This window comes from Plodia interpunctella, chromosome 5 (genome assembly GCF_027563975.2).
Source record: "Plodia interpunctella isolate USDA-ARS_2022_Savannah chromosome 5, ilPloInte3.2, whole genome shotgun sequence".
Lineage (NCBI taxonomy): Eukaryota > Metazoa > Arthropoda > Insecta > Lepidoptera > Pyralidae > Plodia > Plodia interpunctella.
This window is the reverse complement of record NC_071298.1, coordinates 4,951,253-4,969,358: the sequence shown is the minus strand read 5'-3', so window position 1 is coordinate 4,969,358 and position 18,106 is coordinate 4,951,253. Positions and strand designations below refer to the sequence as shown.

Below are 18,106 nucleotides of genomic sequence, written 5' to 3'. Positions count from 1 at the left end.
TATTTTAGAGTACTTATTAATCCTTTCATTATGTAAGCATTTGTTTGTGAAAATATACAACAATGTAGCATATTCGGGTGCCGAAATATTGAGAAATATCATTTTTCATAAGATAAAAAACTTCGAAAACTATGGAATACGTCTCACGCTGTAAAATTTTCGAGCCAGAAAACGGTCGAAAAAAAGCTCGGAACACTTCACACGTGAAGACTTATAAAAATATGGACTTCATACAAGTAAGATCTTCAGTCAAAATATTGAAAATTGGCGCTTTTTGCCTCCATTGGCAATGTTTGTATACCTTAGTTGTACCAGTAGCGCCATCTGCGCTGAGCTTTGCATAATATGCCCTATTGATTCGATGTTCTATTCACAATGTCACCCGCGCCATCTAGGAAAAAACCACGTAATGTAAAAATCATACCTAATTAAACCCAAACCATTCCGTGACTGTTCTGTGTTCAGAAATGACAAAAAGAAAAAATAAACAATTTTATATTAGTTTGACTAGATTAATAACTGAGTTTTCTATTGATTTTTTTGTTTTTCAGCAACAGGCTTTTTTGAAAATTACATTTCTTTGATTTCCTATCTCCCTCCTACTACGAGAACATTCCAGACATGCATGACAGAGTTCCGTGCAAAGATAAACACATTTTCATAGTACTTCCCAGTGTTCCCATCCTATCTTATACAAAGTGGCAAGATAGGATAGAGAGGAATTGTAAAAGGACACACGAGGGAAAATAGTATATTGTACACTGAGAAATTAAAGTAACAGATTCTAACGATGGTGTATATTGAGGCCCGAGATACACATTCTACAATGTCACTGCAATAGATAGAAAATATGCAATGAAGGTACAGAATAATAGTAATATAAGAAAAAGTAATTGACAATAACTTATTTTTCTATTTTATTCTATGTATCCTGCGTAGGAATAGATATCGATACGGCTAAATCTATGCAAAAAGATTTCCCCACAAACTTCGATCTGTTATTTTGTTAGTGCGTGTAATCGAAACTGAATTTAAAAGTGATGAAATAAAAGATATTAACAGTTTATTAAACAAATATATTGTCACATTGTGTAACAAAACAAAGATGGCACTAAAAGAGAGAGCAAAACAGATTTACTTAACACTTAAAATTATAATTCGAGACATTGCTTAGTACTTTATAAACTTTGAAAAGGAATTTAGAAGTTAATGAAGTTTTATTTTGTTAGTGTTCAGCAAACGCGGTTATTTATATACGCGTTGTTGATGTAGACGTAGACATGTCTTGAAAGATACTGCGCCCGTCTCGATGTGTGGTTACTTCTTGCGGTTACGCTCCATTAGTTTTGTCTAAAAAACTTTAAATAATATAATATTGGAAAAAATATGGATTATATTTATTTCATAATATGAAATAATTTAATATTGGAAATATTCATAACATACAATGTGGCGTAAGCACTGTCTTTTGATTTATAAATATGATTTATGACAACGGGAATTATTCAGCACGAATTATTACAGCTGACATTTCGTGATGCTTTGCTGTCGCCGTGGTCGCAAACAGACAGATCATAATATTGTCAGTACACTTTGTTTGGATCGATTATAATGTATTGGGCATGCATATAGCTAAATACATAGGCTTTTTTAAACCGCAAGGGCTAAAAATGAAGTTGTAATTTTGTATGTATAACTGTATTTTGTTCATAAAAGTTTAAATAATTATATAAAACCATAGAGCAGTAGCAACCTTTGCCACATTGAGCCCAATCTCGCTGAGCCGCTTGTGCTGGTAGGTGAGCGGCTCGTGCAGTTTGGCGTCGCCGCGCTTGTAGAAGTCGCTGTAGTCGAGCCGGAACGCCAGCGTCTGCAGCGACACCTCCAGGTGCAGCGCCAGCTTCAGGATCAACGTGGTCACGTGGCCCCTGTGCCCGAAATGTCGGATTATTTTTATACGGACAGTCAAACACACTTCAAGTTTTAAAAAAAAATCTATCTTTATGTGGCGTGTCTCTGTTTACTGTACATAAATTAACAAACATGTACAACGGACAAGATACAAGGACATATCCCATAAATTCGGTCAACAAGCAAAGCTAAAGGAAATCTTCCTTGACACACTGTAACTGTAAAGAAAATCTTCTGTATCACATTAGTGTGACAAAATAGTGTCACGAAGGATCTGTATAGTTAGATTAATTAAATTCATACAGTTTTTCCAACGGCCTTGCTAACGGCGAAACAGTCGCCAGCGTTGACAATGCTGACAGGGTTGTCAAAAAGTATGAATGATATGTGTATGTTTCAATTAATTACTTTTTTTCAAAAGTTACAGCCCTAGATGTTGCTCTCGTCGGAGGGTTAGACGCGGTCCGCCCTCATCGTGCCTCTCCATGTATGAGTTATACCTGTATTAGTTATACCTGTATGTACGAGCCCAAACATTGAGGTCAGCCTTCCGACTCGCCAGGAATTGGTGGAAGATCTTGCGTTTCTCTTTGTCTTGAGCTTCGTCTGCTGTCGTGAATGCGTATTCACCTGCCACATAATAATAAATTACTTTCAAATCCATTTATTATGTAGGCACGCTAGAAAATTGTTGACCGCAGCTCCGCCCGCGTTTGCCTATGTTAGACTTCGGGTCAATAACTATAATCCGAACCTAAAATTCGGCCCAGCCGTGACAGACAGACGGATTTTATAGTATGAATGTATTGATTGCTATTCGTAGATCTTTATATCTGTCACTTTGATTTTAAAGGTATTTAAGTAATTCAAAAAAATTGTATATTATATAAGCTCGGTATTTTGGCTATCACACATAAAACGGATATTTTAGAAAAAGTAAAAAAGTCCAACGCTCAATGCCGACGAAAGAAACCGGGAATACGTTATGAAGAGAGAGAGAGAGAGAGAGAGAGAGAGAGACATGAAACAGATTAAAGCACCACCCTTTTCGGTTTTTCTGTTTGGTCCTGTTTGACGGACAGATGGCATAAGTCCAATTTAATAGTGGAACAAAGTTTAAATATTAAAAACGTGAACCTCTGGCCAGACGCTCCGCCTTGGCCAGCTCGAGTCGCTCGCGGCGCTCGAGCTCGGCGAGGATGCCGGAGTGCAGCGTGCCCTCGAAGCTGCGCAGCGCCAGCGTCTCGTTCAGCACGTTGCCCAGGTACGACTGTAATTCCTGAGCGCACACCACACGGACGATTTACTTTCATGTGATAAACTGACCGTATAGAAACACTAGTCGATGCTTGGACTGACTTTATATTATTAAACGTTAGACCAAACTTTCCAATTATATTATCATGTTATTCATAATAAAGTTACAATAGTATACTTTAAGAAAAATGTTCTGTCTCGTTCTGTCGATGTCAAATATTGTAAGGTGATAGTGACAAAACAAACTTTAGCTCTCAAAGTATGCTTTACCTTTTTATGAATACCGTTATTCATACATCAGGTTTGTGTGGAAGTATGGATATGAGACCTGCGTGGTGTGGTGTATCATGGCGTGTATGGAGTGTTTCTCGAGCGCGTTGTGATGCAGCCGCAGCAGCGAGTCCAGGTCCTGGCGGGCGGCGGCGGCGGCCAGCAGCTCGGCCCACGCGGGCTCCGCCCCCACACAGCTGGCCTCCTGCAGGGCTCCGCACAGACGCAGCGCCTCCGCGCGCAGGCACGACACGCGTCGCATCAGGCCCCACACCTCTGCGGTCACATGGTGCTATTGAAAACATTCGGCGAGAAACAATATATTGACGACACCTACCACACCCCTGTGTTTCGGAATTCCGTAGGCTGAGGTGACCACTTCCCATCAGGTAGGCCGCGTGCCCGTTTGCGTTTTTTTAGCAAAATAATTTAGCATAATCTATTGTCTACTGTTAAATTAATTAACAGTAGAAAATTGAATTAATATTTAGACGCAGATAAAGTAAGTCTCATCTATCACATATCACAAAAAAAGACAAAATGTTCACTAAATGATCTTAAATTGTATGAAAATAAAATAAATATACGAAGAGCGCGGCACGATGCTTCATCTAACTCACCGGGCATATGTTTGAGTCGCTTGTGCAGGATGGTGTGTTCGCGCCAGGCGTCGTGCAGACTGTACTCTATGCGCTTGACCCTCCACAGCTGTGTGAACAGTGCCCTATACCTCGCGGCGCACGTCGCCGGGAACAGGGTCCCGAGGGGCCCGTCCACGCGGTACTGTAAAGCGAACACGTCCCAGCCGCAGTCGTCGCGCCCGTCACCTATTATCGTAGACAGAGAGAGCTATAGAATTCGACAAATTTTTTGTTTCGCTCATACAAGACAAATGCATTTAATATGTTTTTAGGTTTTTAAGTTTGACAGAGCTTGAGTGGATTGCTGATTGTGGAGCAAGCGGATTTGCCACAATATGGTATGAGACATTGTGTCTGTAACTATGTATATTTAAGCATGTTATATTAATATATCAGACAAATGCTTGAAGCATTTGTGTGGATGAAGCATCAACGTAAGACTAGTTAGTTGGTAGCCTCCAGCGTGGCCGTCCAGCAACAGGCGGTGGTACTCACAGTTGGGGTAGAGGTTGACGTGCAGACGCGCGAGTACATGCGGCGGCTCGTACTGCGCGTTGGTGGCGCGCACGGCCGCCTCCAGCGTGCACGACAGGTTGTGCACGTACAGGGACGCGGCGGGCTTGCTCAGCTCCTCTCTGGTATACATATGTACAAGTCAGCCCTCACATCGGAGCACTCAGGATTGCAATAATCCCTAAGGGCCGCTCCCAACCGACAATTTGACATTCATCAAAAACTTTACACATACTTTACATTGATTTAGTAGCAAGATGCCCATCGTTCACTTTATGATGACCTCTGTAGCGTAGTGGCCACCACGCCCGTCCGCTATTTGGAGGTTCTAGATTCGACTCCCGGCGCGGGCAAATATTTGTGCCAGTGATCACAAATGTTTGTCTGCGGTTCCGGATGTACAGTGCCCGTTTCTGTGTTTGTGTCCAACCAAATTCACCGCCACCCCTGCCCTCAGCCCCTCCGCCTCCCACCATGAGGGGGTTGTTAGGTCCGTACTAGAGCCCGCTACATCCACATCAGTGAGTGCTGTCCAAAAGCATTAAATCTCACTTTCAATGAACGTCCTCATGCTTATAGTGGCAATCGTGGGGATGTGGAAAGTTGCGAGGAAGGTGGAAATTTTGGAAAGTAATATTGACTAATACACAGTAATATAATAATACTATGACTGTGTAAGACCGAGGATGCGCTCAGAGAGACGAGAAATATAATAAAATATGAAAAATATAATAACTCACTGCAGTAAAGTCATGAGATGGTGAACAAAGTCTCCCTGCGCTAACAGCAAATATCTCCGATGCGCAGCCAAATGGTCCAGCAGATGGTGGTGCGTGGTCAGAGCAGCCAATAGCCGTTGAGAGGCCGCCGCGTGCGCCGCCGCCACGCCTGCCCTCAGCCCCTCCGCCTCCCACCATGCGGGGGTTGTTAGGTCCGTACTAGAGCCCGCTACATCCACATTGCTGCCGTTATCTGTGAAGATAATGGAAAATTTTAAAAATGTATAGACAGCATTCAACGGCATTAAGTGAATCTTCTTCTTTTCGAGTCGTTATGGATATGGATTTATGTTATATGAGAGCAGAAGTGGCCACTTTTATCACTCTAACGTTGGCGCTGTAGAAGTCCTACAAGGTGCAAGTGAGGCCAGTTAATGCACGACAGCAGGTGGACAGCACCACAGCCACAGATTGCTAGAGAATGCCGCACCTCACACCTTCATTGAGTAATGTGAATGAATAAACTTGTGTAGTGGGACACAGAAATTTGTACAACACATCCAGAACCATAGAGGAGTATCGGTAAAAACAAAAACAATTAGTCAACGCTGGAAGTGACGGATGTGGTATTGTACTGACTGGTGTGTGCCCGGAGCAAGGCCTGCAGATGGTCGGCGTGGTCGCTGGGCCCGGGCTCGTCCGCGCAGGCCTCGCGCATGAACACCACGCTCTTGCCCGTGGCCAGGATCTGCGCGGCCTGCGACCGGGACATGAACGACGGCACCATCCATTCCCTAACAATTTATACACTTTAATAATTTAAAATCATTCATCAAACTCGATAAATCGGGTAAACCACATGCCTGTTTATCTGCTTAGTAGTGTTAAAAAGTGAGTTTTATAATTGACAGAAATCGTATACTTCCAAAAAGCTTATTAAAGAAAATTTTACTTATTTCAAACTGCTCACAAAAGAAGCCTTTTTTTTAAAGTAAAACATACAGCTAAATAAAAATGTAAAAACAGCCAATGTACCTAGTATACACCGTGACACATGATGAAATAAACTGCAAAGTGGGGAAGAAAAAGTTGGACACTGGACCCCATGCTTCTGATTGAGGAATTAATTTTTAGCACTCAAATGAGAGATACAAACAAAGCGATAAAACAACGAAATAATCATACCTTACTCTGTATTTGTCATGCCACATCCTGTCTATCGGAACTCCACATCTGCTTTCGATGAAAAACTCATTGAATGGGTCGTCGATTTCACCTGTACATTAAAAATAATAAACATGAAGTGATGATTAACTACTTAATGGTCACTACATATTACATGCACGCGACATTATTTGTATTTAATCCTTTTGGAAAAAGAAGGGCAGACACACATTTATAATAAATGTATTAGAATTATATATATTACATAGTATATTTAAACACCAGCTTTGTACTGGTATACTGTTCTACTGACTTGTTGTACTTCTCATTGTCACAAAATTGGTGGCTCATTATATTGAGCCACTGTCGAACTCTACAATCAACAGCATTGGTATCAAGAAAGAATTACAAAAATTATTTTTCTCAATCTAAGGGTAAATATTGTGTAAAGTTAAAATAAAACAAATGTGTGAGGACCGTGCAGCAGCCAGCGGGTGAGCATCAGCAGCAGCGGGTAGGTGAGCGCGGTGAGCAGACGGCGCGCTAGGGTGGCCACGCGCTCGTCCCCGTGACGGACGAAACGGTGCACACACGACGCCAGCTCGCCGCCTGCCGGGACAACGTCGGCATCCAGTGGTACACATATAGTAAAAATAGCCTTTAAAACTGTACTTCATTTTTTTTACAATTAAGTACTGTTTTAGTGCCACTGCAATAACTAGAGAACTTAATTTCAAGGGTACAATGGATTTTCATGCAATATTCCCGCCTGAATTTTTCGTTCGTCTTCAATCATGTACTTTCACATCGAAGTTTAAACATGGAATATGATTATTTGTGAGCAGGTATCCTATAAACTTATAAAATATAAACTTCGCCATGGTAATTACTTTCAGTTTGTCTACCGAAAATGCCTTTAAGGTTACAAATAAAACAACACAGGTTACCTTTCTTGTGATGCACGGTGTGCACGATGTTGGCGAGCCAGGTGAGGCGGTGAAGCGGCTCCTGCGCCCACACGCACACGCGCCGCAGCGTGCCCCCGCCACCGCCCCCCTCGCACGCCTGACACACACACACATATCGAAGCATAGGATTACATACGCTACTTACTTCCGGCTGAAGGAGAAAACGTCGTGAAGAAACCTGCACTACCTGTATTTAGTATGTATTACTAGTATGTCGCGACTAATTATAAAATAGGAATTACTGTTATTATATGGCGGCAAGTAGTCGTGAAAGTCAGGTCAGACGCCTTTAGGCGGCTTGACTAAAATATGACACCAGCATTAGCAATCACACCTGATAATGAAGATCAGATATCATGACCAGTGGCAGATACTAGTGAGAACCAGTCATTCAAAGACAAAAAAAACTATAGACTACCTACTGACCTGAGATTGAAGTAGGGCAACACTTCGATAATATTCTGTTAGTTCATCGCGAATAGAAGATACTAATCCTTCTCCCATTAAACCTAAAATAGAAATAATATCAAAGACATAAATATATTTCACAATTTATTCTTCAAGTATCAAATAGGAAACAAACTAATAAGATTCTGGTAGTAATTTTGTGACAACATAAAGTAGTTGATCTCAATTATAAGTAACATATTGTTTTAGAATGCCAAAAAAACACCCCAATATTTTTATAATATAATTTTAATAGCAATATTTTTATTTAGGCATATTTTAAAAATTGCTATGCTCTTTCTTCCTATTTAGGGATCTGAGATTGGTATCTCAGTTTATATATGGTGTATAAATAGCCAGACAAATTCATCAATCCACCCATTTTTGGACCATTTATTCTACTAAGTACTTACCTTGCGGCATTAGTCCAGAGTAAGGGTCAATAAACTCCTTGAGCCGGTCGTGCAGAAAGCCCAAGTGTGCGATGCGGGAGTACAGCATCTGTTGCGGGCGGGGGCCACCTCCCGCCCCCCGCGCCCGCACCCCCGTTGCTGCCAACACCGCGTCCCGCACACATGCACGTTCGTTCACTCGATCTAATACAACCGTAAACAGAGAAAGCATAAAGATTTCTGTCATATCTCTTGTTTGGTTTGTATGAGATAGAAATACATATGAATACACTGCAAATAAAAACGGGAAGAATAAAAATGTCTCGGTACTTACCAGTTGTCTGTAGAGCCATGTTACTGTTGCTAGAGAGATTCTGACTGGATGGCTGTTGTTTGGGAACATTGCTGCCCCAGCTTTCTATTGTACTTTTGCTGGAGCTAGACCCAGCAGTCAAACTAGGATTTGATTTCTGAAATTTGGCAAACACACAAACAAGAGTCAAATAATTCAATTTAAATTATTGTAAAAGCAGAACATTTTATTATCTTGGGTCCAAGTAAAATAAGGGGGTTAGAAGTTTCTTAATAAAAAACCTTTATGTAAAACAATACAAAAAAAACAAACATATGAACTTACCGTAGTAGCTAGATGTGGTACAGGGAATAATTGATATGTGGATTCAGCTTGCTGTGGAGTTTCTGACAGAGCCAGAAGAAGGGCCAGCACTGAAACTCGTTGTTTCAACACAAACTGCAAAATAAATTGCTAAGCAGAGTTCTCAATGATACATTTCTTGTAATAATCATTTACTGGTTGGGTATACATAAAGCATAAAGTGGAGACACCTTACTCCCTTTCTCTAACAAAACTCCCCTGTGAAAGTGGTTCCTCTGTGGCACCAGCCCATTGTGAACACAAAACAAAATAAAACAAAAGAATAAAAAAATGAAATAAATAAAAGAAAAAGTAAAGGTGTGGTGTCATATCAAGAAGTGCAGCAATTAGCTATAGAGTATGTTATAATTAGTCATATAAGGAACTCAACTGATAAGAGCCTCACTCCTTTGTGATGAGGTACATGGTTAACTATAACTTAGTTTTAAATTTTATCAATAGCTTTTGCTTGTGGCTTATAGCTTTTGTCTTCATCAGCATGTATTTCCTTATGTATTTATTAGTTTTTTACATTTATAATATCATCAAGAATTATGATGGCAGTGTTAATAATCAAATTTAAAATTAAGAATATAATTGAAAAAATTCATAATAAACTTGTAAAATTTTTGTACTTGCTATTTCAGTTATAAGCAATTCATAATGTTTTACTTTAAAAATATATTTTTAAGATTCTCACTGGAAAATTATGGTAAATAAAAAAATGTACACTCACAGATTTCTTCAGTTTTGCATAGCATTCATTAAACTTGTCAACATCTCTAGCTGATGTGCATCCAATTTTTGACTGGATCTTCTGACAGAGCAACCTTTCATCTTGAACTGTGCGGTTCTTTTCATCAGTCGAAGATAGATATGAAACTGCTAATTCATAAGCTCCATCTTAAACAAAAGATAATTAAAATTTTGCATGAATAAATGACTTAACTATGGTGTTGAATAATATTATCGAATCAAAAACACAGTAATTGTGTGTGTATTTACTTCAATTGAACAAAATAATACATAAATAATAACTACCTACCTATAAACATATATAGATATAACAGTAGAATACAATGAAATGAATGATATGTATGCCTTATTATGTACCTATATACTCTAGTTTGCATGACCTCAATGATGAAGACATTAGATCTACTTATTGTGTTCATGGCCAATAATGCAATCAACCATGACTATATGGAACAATGAACTTCCATAATTTACTCCTAACGCAATTGCGTATTTATAAAAAAAACTAGACCTTTTTTAAATCTGGCGATTAGCTCTCGAAAACATTCTTGTATAAAATTCATAACAATTTATTGAGAATATCAAAATAAACGTGATTGGATTACGAACATTGACAGTTGCATTTAAAATTGGAATCTAACCTGGATCAGATGATAGAACCGCGCACAATTTGTGAAGTTGTGCCGAAAGGTTACTGGAAGACACATCCATTTTTAATTGAGTTTTAAAACCATTATCCATTAGACCAACCATAAGCCGAATCTTTGAATCAAGCGCACAGTAGTTGAGTGGATACACTAATTTTAGTGGTAGGTATTTAGAGACACTGATAGTAGATGAAGTAATATTTTGTTATTTATTTCATTATATCCAGTCACTGAGTAAATCCATTAATTTTTAGCTGTTGCAAAAAATACAGAGGCCGTTACCACTGCAAAACAAAATCGAACAATATTCATTACTGACATTTTGATTTTGATAAAAATGACTTTGAAAGATTTGACATATAAAATTACAGCAACAAAAGCATTTTTTTAATGTTTCAAATAGTGATGTACTTCGTTTCGATTTGATCCTGATTTTTCGATTCATATCCTGTTATTCATAAAAATTTAAAGTATACTATAGTACACTTTGTCTTGTCTTTTCTGTTCTGTTAAATGGCAAATTTTGTTAAGTGCTATAGTGACAAAGCATACTTTAACGTTACGCTTTACCTCTTTCATGCAGGGATATTATTTGGGTCTTTTTTTACCAAGGTTCTTCCGCATATCCGGTGAAGGAAAACATCGTGAGGAAACCTGCACACTGGTTGATTAGTAACTTGTGTGTGAAATGGAGAAGGCAATGGCGAACCACTCCATTACTAATGCCAAGACAGTTGTTGTGTGTATGCCACATAATTACCACGACCCTCAGCCATGAGGTATACGATTATGAAGAAGACTTCCACATATATGGGCTATGGTAATTACAAAAGACTTGGCTGTATGGGTTAGTACCCTTTGCCTCGTCAATAAAACGAGGGAATAAACAAAAAAAAAAGGGCTATGGTAAAAATAAAGCTCCGGTCTATGGCATCTTCACTGATTCAATAAATTGTCAATGTCATTGTCATTCAATGACGTGCTTTTGGGGTGCAGGCGGAAACCGATTGTAGCTGAAATTAAAATGTTTTGCCTATCCCAATAAACAATTACAAAAGACCTTAATAATTATATTCGTTTGATATTTCTAAAAATTCGGCGATATGAGTTTTTCAAGTGACGAAGTAAATTTTTTGGTTTACAGATACTTACAAGAATCAGGTGAGGTTCATCGAACTAGGGGACGCTATACACGTATTGCGTTATTCTACCAATTTATTATTTGTTATTCGAGTTATTTTTTATTGTTTAACTTCAGGGTTTCATCACTCTGCGTACACATTTGGAATCGAGTCTCATATTTCACAAAGTAACATAAACGGAGCGCTTGTACCGCCGGCAGCGCTGTTAAATATCCTTCAGAAAGGATTGCAGTACACAGAAGCAGAGATCACGCTTGGAGACGATGGTACATATATATTTTTATTATCAAAGTATTCGTGAAACTGTTATGTATAATATTACAACAGACACACTAAAAAATTGGTGTCGTGCTAAACGAATTATTATTAACTCATTCGCTATAAAAACTAATGGGTGCACAATTCATTGGTATGTAAAAATTCACAATAGGCCATGCAATAAGCATTGTGATAAACATAATCTATTTTCAATATTTATATTTGTCAATATAATCCTTCCATAGTGAATCCTTCATTGAGTTAAAGGGTAACTCATTGTTCACTCACTCACCAGACACAATATTGTCTAGCAAATGGTTAATCTACTATGTATGTAAGAAATGGTATGGATATTATTAATTAGGTAGGTACTACATAAAACATTCTTAGTCTTATTTTTTATTTTATTTGAAGGCACAGAGACTCGTCTCCCTGAGAGCCTCAGTTTGATAGATGCGGTAACTCCAGACATAGTATCTGCCCGACAAAATGCTCACAATGCTCAGAAACAAGCAATTAAGGCAGAACCAGGGTCAGGTGGTGAACAGAATGGAGTTGATGTAAGTATATTAATTAAATCTCAACTGAAAATTTCATTTTTTGTATGATGATTTTAAATAAAAGTTTTTTCTAAACACATCTTGCCTAATGAATTTTTGTAGCTGGTATGGATAGTAGATGGTTTTAAAGTGATGAAATTTACACATGTTATTGGAATGTGTTTCAGGGTACTACATGCACCACAACAGGTTCAACAACAGGGGGAGCGGCAACACCAAGTGCTCCAGAAAACATGGATGTTGATCAATCCATAGAGATACCTGCTAGCAAAGCCACAGTATTACGGGGACATGAATCTGAGGTGTTCATCTGTGCATGGAACCCTAGCACTGATCTGCTGGCTAGTGGTTCAGGAGACAGCACTGCAAGGTACTGTTATTGTATTTATTGTATGTGATTTGCCTAATAAAGGACCTAGTTTAGTAGCAAAAATAATCACAGAGTTTTATACTATCACACACAGGCTCAGTAACAGATTGGATTTTTTTGGTGATTCTGTTATACCATATGACAGTTATATTTGTATAGTTATATTATTCGTTATATTATAGCTAATAGTATGAATTGATGTACTAACTAAAATTGTGTTGAATAGACATTGTTTTAGTTTGCACAAATTACTTTATTTTCAGAATATGGGACATGTCGGACAATCCAGCGACAACCCCAAACCAGTTAGTTTTAAGGCACTGTATTCAGAAAGGAGGCACTGAAGTTCCGAGTAACAAAGACGTCACTTCCTTGGACTGGAATGTAAGTATATTAAATTCATCAACCATGGGTCTTTGTATGCATTTTCGGACCAGTCACAATATGGAATGAAATATGAAATAAATGATATGGAGGACTCGAGAAAGTAATACCTAACAAATAGTTGTTTCTGTGATATAATTTTTTTTCCTATTTCAGCTTCATTTCTCCATATCAACACGAACTTTTACCATAATATATATCATAATATATAATATTTTATTTCCAGTGTGATGGCAATCTATTGGCGACTGGATCATATGATGGCTATGCTCGCATTTGGACCACAGATGGAACCCTAGCATCTACATTGGGACAACACAAAGGACCCATTTTCGCTCTGAAATGGAATAAAAGGGGAAATTATATTTTAAGTGCTGGGGTATAATGCTTATATTTTCTTATATAATTAACTTGATAATTTAGTAATTTAAATTGCAATGAAAATGTTAATCATATTATAATTGTCGTTAGGTTGACAAGACTACCATAATATGGGATGCAGCTACTGGCCAATGCACGCAGCAGTTCTCGTTCCATTTGGCACCAGCTCTTGATGTAGACTGGCAAACCAACACATCTTTTGCCTCTTGCTCTACTGACCAGTGGATCCATGTCTGTAAGCTCAATGCTGACAAACCTATCAAGAGCTTCCAGGGCCACACAGTAAGTATCCTGCTGTAATATATGTCTTTCATCCTAACATGTCCTTTTAACATTCAAGGCTCTGAAATGAAATTATTTATTTACGTGAAACATGGTAAAAGATGTAACAGATAATATAAGCACCTACATGTCTCACCATCAAGATGGCATGTAATAATTATTAATGCCTAATTATAACAATTTAATTTTTCATCTTATTGAGTGTTTCTACTAACATACATGTCAGCCTGGGGTTAGCGTAAATAATAATATAACATAATCAACTCTTTTTGGGAAAATTGTTGACTATCAGAGTATGTGTCCTGTACTCGCCTTGTACGTCGCCTCGTGCGGAAAGTTATGGGTGATCCTATTCTAGGGACATGGGGAACATGCCAACAAAACTCTTACATTTTATCTTTGACATTTTTATTGCAGAATGAAGTGAATGCTATTAAATGGGATCCACAAGGCCAGTTACTTGCGTCATGTTCAGATGATATGACTCTAAAGATATGGTCAATGAAACAGGACAATTGCGTACATGACCTCCAAGCTCACTCCAAGGAAATCTATACTATTAAATGGTCTCCAACTGGCCCTGGCACTCAAAATCCTAACATGAATTTGATCCTGGCTAGCGCATCATTTGACTCTACAGTTCGTTTATGGGATGTTGAACGTGGGGTATGTATCCATACATTAACAAAACACACAGAACCAGTCTACAGTGTTGCATTTTCTCCAGATGGTAAGTTTCTGGCTAGTGGTTCATTTGACAAGTGTGTGCATATATGGTCAACGCAAACCGGAGGTCTTGTACACTCTTACAAGGGGACTGGCGGCATATTTGAAGTCTGCTGGAATTCTCGTGGTACAAAAGTAGGTGCAAGTGCTAGTGACGGCAGTGTCTTTGTTTTGGATTTACGCAAACTATAACTACAGTAGGGGTATTCCACTATTTTTTTACGTTGATTGAAGCATTTTTACTAACTGATAAATATCTGAGCAGAATTATTTTTTTATAATTTTGAAAAAAAAAGCAAGATATGGATATTTGAATCCCGATTAGATAGTGGGAAGACAAATAGACAGTCATCTTTAAAAACTCATAACACCTTTGGTTTTCCATTCAATTAAATTAGTTTTCAAATCTTGTTATAGCATTAAGACAATTTTTATATTTTGTTCTGTATTGAGTATCAGTGGAATACCCTATTTTGCTATGAAAGTAATGCTCCTGCAAGGCTGATTCTTAGTCCGCAATAATACCCACGAAATGACTTATATATGATTTTGATAATGCACTGTGCCACTAAAGTAATAATTTCAAGTGAAACAAATTGTATTTGATTTATATACAGTTAGTACCTTCTCTGCTTTTATGCACTATAGTTATGTAATTGATAGAATAAACTATTATAATATACCAATATTTATATGCATAAATTAACTTAATATCTTTCCATATATTATGTAGTATTTCATCCATATTCACTTTCCTGTGAATATATTCATTTATCAAAATTTTTATACATACCTAGGTGCTGGACACTGATAACATTTTATTTCATTTGTAATTAGTCTTTGTGGTTATATTTTAGTCTCAGTGCATTCAAGTATAGTAATATTATTATTTGTAGGAAATAGTATTTAAGTAAGCTATAAATTGTTATAGCATACGAAAAGCAAATAGGATTATATAATTTTATAAGAAAATAAAATAAATGATTACAGCTGAAAAACTTTAGTTTCCTTCAAAGATAAATTAATTTTCCATGTATTATATAGTAGTGTAGACATAATGCCACAGAAGTAAAATGTATATTGACTTCTGTGCCTAATGTGTAGCAGTGCGCGTTTTTATTGCATACCAATAAATATGTTATGCATTAGGTCTGCCCATAAGGACTTGGCCATCTCGTCCCATCTGTAAAGGCCTTTTATGCTTTGCTGTCATCTCAGTGTAACTCATAATCTTAAAACAGATCTGATTATCCATGTAACTTTAAGGGATAAATAAAAAAAAATGATATAAATAATACATATATTTATTCTATAGCATTGGCCTCTTATATGCCAATAAATCATCATGTTTATACAAAATATGAAGCTTTTCGTACATAAACTTAAAGAAATACATTAAGTTATCATATTGTCCATTATAGGGTTTACACTGTGCATGATCTTCATCAGAATTGTGTACCGGGTATTGTAAAGTTAATTCTGATGAGTATTGTGTACAAAGGCCCCATGCACTGATATGTAACTCCAACATCAACTGGTGTAAGGCCTCTATAGTTGATAAGTACCAACGGGGACTCCCTCGCTGATGTCTCCAGAACTGAGAAGCTCTATTTTGTAATACAATTTTTGGCATTTTCTGCAGTCTCTCATCAGCAAAAATACCTCTACTTTGGTTCCATGTACTGTCAATCAATATAACACGATCTACTGGTAGTTCTTTTACATGATATATTTTAAATGTAGTATCATTACCTAAATTCTTTCTCATAAGAGTCCCTACATTATAACCAGGGGGTAATTCTGCTAGTAAATGTTCAGAGTAACTGACAGATTTTTTCTTCTCTGTAAATAAATCCTGTACAGTACTTGCATCCACCCCGGGATAGAGTAAGACTGTTCGATCATCAGATGCATATTTAGGTATTTCGGGGTAAATATAAATATTCACATCTAGAGGTGCTAGAACTGCCGCATGAGCTGCTGTACTTTTACCATCAATCTCTTGTTTATGTTTGATAATGTCAACCTTCACTGGTAACTGAAAAAACATAGCAACAATATTATAACTATTATTAACACCTCAAAATGTAGTAACTATTAAATTATACACCTAAACCTTCCTGAAGAACCACACTAAACTGCATCAAATTTCTGGTTTTAGCCAGACAGCAGGAAGCAACTTTATTTTATACTATGTAATATTTTTATTCAAAGGTAAAATGAAAACTGAAAGAACTTACTCTGCATTGAGGTATATGATCCTTAATTTGATCCACAGGAACATAGCAAGTATAACAAAAATACATGCGAGACTTTCCGCATTTTGTACAAGGACTACGTCCTTCCAAAGCCGCAAGAGCTGCTGCATCGGCGATCATCATCCCTTCAAAAGGCTTATCATCTCGCGTTCTAGCTTCCTTGCTTTTAGGATTCATATTTTTAAAATTGGAGTTATAGTTACAGCAATAAGTTGTTATCACAGGATGCTAACAAGTCAAGATTAGTAGGTAATAAGTAGTACCTATACAATATTGTAAAGGATTAAGCCCTTTTTAGTATTTCTCTACTTTACTTTTTTACCAGTACATTAGGAGGCACATGTGTTTTTTATTCAATCTATCTCTATCTCTCATAAGTTTCATGAGAAAGATAGAATGAGGTTTATTCATGGAATTAGTAGTAGGTACTACGCACCTACCTACTCCATGGATTTCATAGTTGACATTGACATTCAGTCGGCCTGACATCCTGACATAGACAATTAGTCACGTGCAGCCAATAGGGAGTATTATGTACTGTATGTTAGGTAGTACATAATACTCCCTATTGTACCTAATAGGTACACAAAAGCTTTGCCGCCTTTTGCTATGTCGATTAAAACTTTTATTTTAGAGTACTTTATTAATCCTTTCATTATGTAAGCATTCGTTTGTGAAAATATACAACTATATAGCATATTCGGATGCCGAAATATTGGGAAAAATCGTTTTCCTAAGATAAAAAAACTTCGAAAACTATGGGCACAGATTATATAATACCCCAGCTATGGGATACGCCTCACGCTGTAAAATTCTCGAGCCAGTAAACGGTCGAAAAAAAGCTCTGAACACTTCACACGTGAAGACTTATTAAAATATTGACTTCATATAGATAAGATCTTCAGTCAAAAACAGTTGACCAAATAATGCAGAACAACCTAAAATAGTGTTATTATTTTCAGGATAATCCGCTAAGTTCTTCCTTTTTCCTTTAAACTCACACCACGATTGAGTAGGTGTTTTTGGTCGTAAATCTGCAACAATATTGAAAATGGGCGCATTTTGCCTCCATTACCAATGTTTGTGTACATTAATTGTACCAGTAGCACCATCGCTATAGCGGCGCTGAGCTTTGCGTAATATGCCTTATTCGAGATAAAATCGAGTTTCGAACTTTCGTGTGCTGACAACATTCTAAACGACGCAAATATTGCTGTCGTTGTCTACGCTCCATCGCTCACTTGGATTGTCCCGACTATCTTTTACTGACTTCTACTAACGATACTGTCCTTCCAACCAAACTGTTCTGTCTTACTTCTGTTCTGGCCTTGTGTGAAGCAGGCTTTATAAATCGAGTCCTTAGCTTGTACACCTAGCTGTACTAGCTTTCCTTGTCCGTGGATCA

The 18,106-nt window shown here is 37.6% G+C and overlaps 3 protein-coding genes across 4 annotated transcripts; 1 reads left to right on the top strand and 2 right to left on the bottom strand.

The window, feature by feature from the left end:
- Positions 1-1,055: 1,055 nt before the first annotated feature.
- Grip91 (Gamma-tubulin ring protein 91) lies at positions 1,056-10,684 on the bottom strand. 2 transcript variants are annotated; one of them, XM_053745502.2, is made up of 18 exons: positions 10,335-10,684; positions 9,674-9,840; positions 8,920-9,033; positions 8,617-8,752; positions 8,304-8,486; positions 7,870-7,952; positions 7,423-7,540; positions 6,953-7,084; positions 6,497-6,587; positions 5,951-6,105; positions 5,333-5,564; positions 4,575-4,714; positions 4,059-4,265; positions 3,497-3,714; positions 3,049-3,190; positions 2,427-2,541; positions 1,754-1,928; positions 1,056-1,350 (listed from the first exon to the last, which is right to left on the bottom strand). In XM_053745502.2, the coding sequence occupies exons 1-18, from the start codon at positions 10,444-10,446 to the stop codon at positions 1,318-1,320; spliced, it is 2,553 nt and encodes an 850-aa protein (XP_053601477.1). In that variant the 5' UTR covers positions 10,447-10,684; the 3' UTR covers positions 1,056-1,317. The 2 variants fall into 2 exon arrangements, with proteins under 2 accessions (XP_053601477.1, XP_053601478.1); XM_053745503.2 differs by lacking the exon at positions 10,335-10,684 and adding an exon at positions 10,205-10,299.
- A 619-nt stretch (positions 10,685-11,303) lies between these two features.
- ebi lies at positions 11,304-15,441 on the top strand. The gene is made up of 8 exons (XM_053745439.2): positions 11,304-11,501; positions 11,599-11,748; positions 12,155-12,300; positions 12,468-12,670; positions 12,934-13,054; positions 13,281-13,433; positions 13,526-13,717; positions 14,135-15,441. Exons 1-8 carry the CDS (start codon positions 11,444-11,446, stop codon positions 14,633-14,635), a joined length of 1,524 nt encoding a protein of 507 aa, XP_053601414.1. The 5' UTR covers positions 11,304-11,443; the 3' UTR covers positions 14,636-15,441.
- A 288-nt stretch (positions 15,442-15,729) lies between these two features.
- Positions 15,730-17,010, bottom strand: LOC128670073 (uncharacterized protein). The gene is made up of 2 exons (XM_053745440.2): positions 16,684-17,010; positions 15,730-16,481 (listed from the first exon to the last, which is right to left on the bottom strand). The coding sequence occupies exons 1-2, from the start codon at positions 16,876-16,878 to the stop codon at positions 15,753-15,755; spliced, it is 924 nt and encodes a 307-aa protein (XP_053601415.1). The 5' UTR covers positions 16,879-17,010; the 3' UTR covers positions 15,730-15,752.
- Positions 17,011-18,106: the final 1,096 nt, after the last annotated feature.

Excerpts from the sequence above, each read along its gene's own strand:
- Grip91 (XM_053745502.2), bottom strand. The coding sequence starts at position 10,446 with ATGGTTGGTCTAATGGATAATGGTTTTAAAACTCAATTAAAAATGGAT. Across the intron at positions 7,953-8,303 it reads CTCTGGACTAATGCCGCAAG|GTTTAATGGGAGAAGGATTA; the intron begins GTAAGTACTTAG and ends TTTCTATTTTAG. Across the intron at positions 7,085-7,422 it reads CACCGTGCATCACAAGAAAG|GCGGCGAGCTGGCGTCGTGT; the intron begins GTAACCTGTGTT and ends TTGTCCCGGCAG.
- ebi (XM_053745439.2), top strand. The coding sequence starts at position 11,444 with ATGAGTTTTTCAAGTGACGAAGTAAATTTTTTGGTTTACAGATACTTA. Across the intron at positions 12,671-12,933 it reads TCAGGAGACAGCACTGCAAG|AATATGGGACATGTCGGACA; the intron begins GTACTGTTATTG and ends CTTTATTTTCAG. Across the intron at positions 13,718-14,134 it reads AGAGCTTCCAGGGCCACACA|AATGAAGTGAATGCTATTAA; the intron begins GTAAGTATCCTG and ends TTTTTATTGCAG.
- LOC128670073 (XM_053745440.2), bottom strand. The coding sequence starts at position 16,878 with ATGAATCCTAAAAGCAAGGAAGCTAGAACGCGAGATGATAAGCCTTTT. Across the intron at positions 16,482-16,683 it reads ATCATATACCTCAATGCAGA|TTACCAGTGAAGGTTGACAT; the intron begins GTAAGTTCTTTC and ends ATGTTTTTTCAG.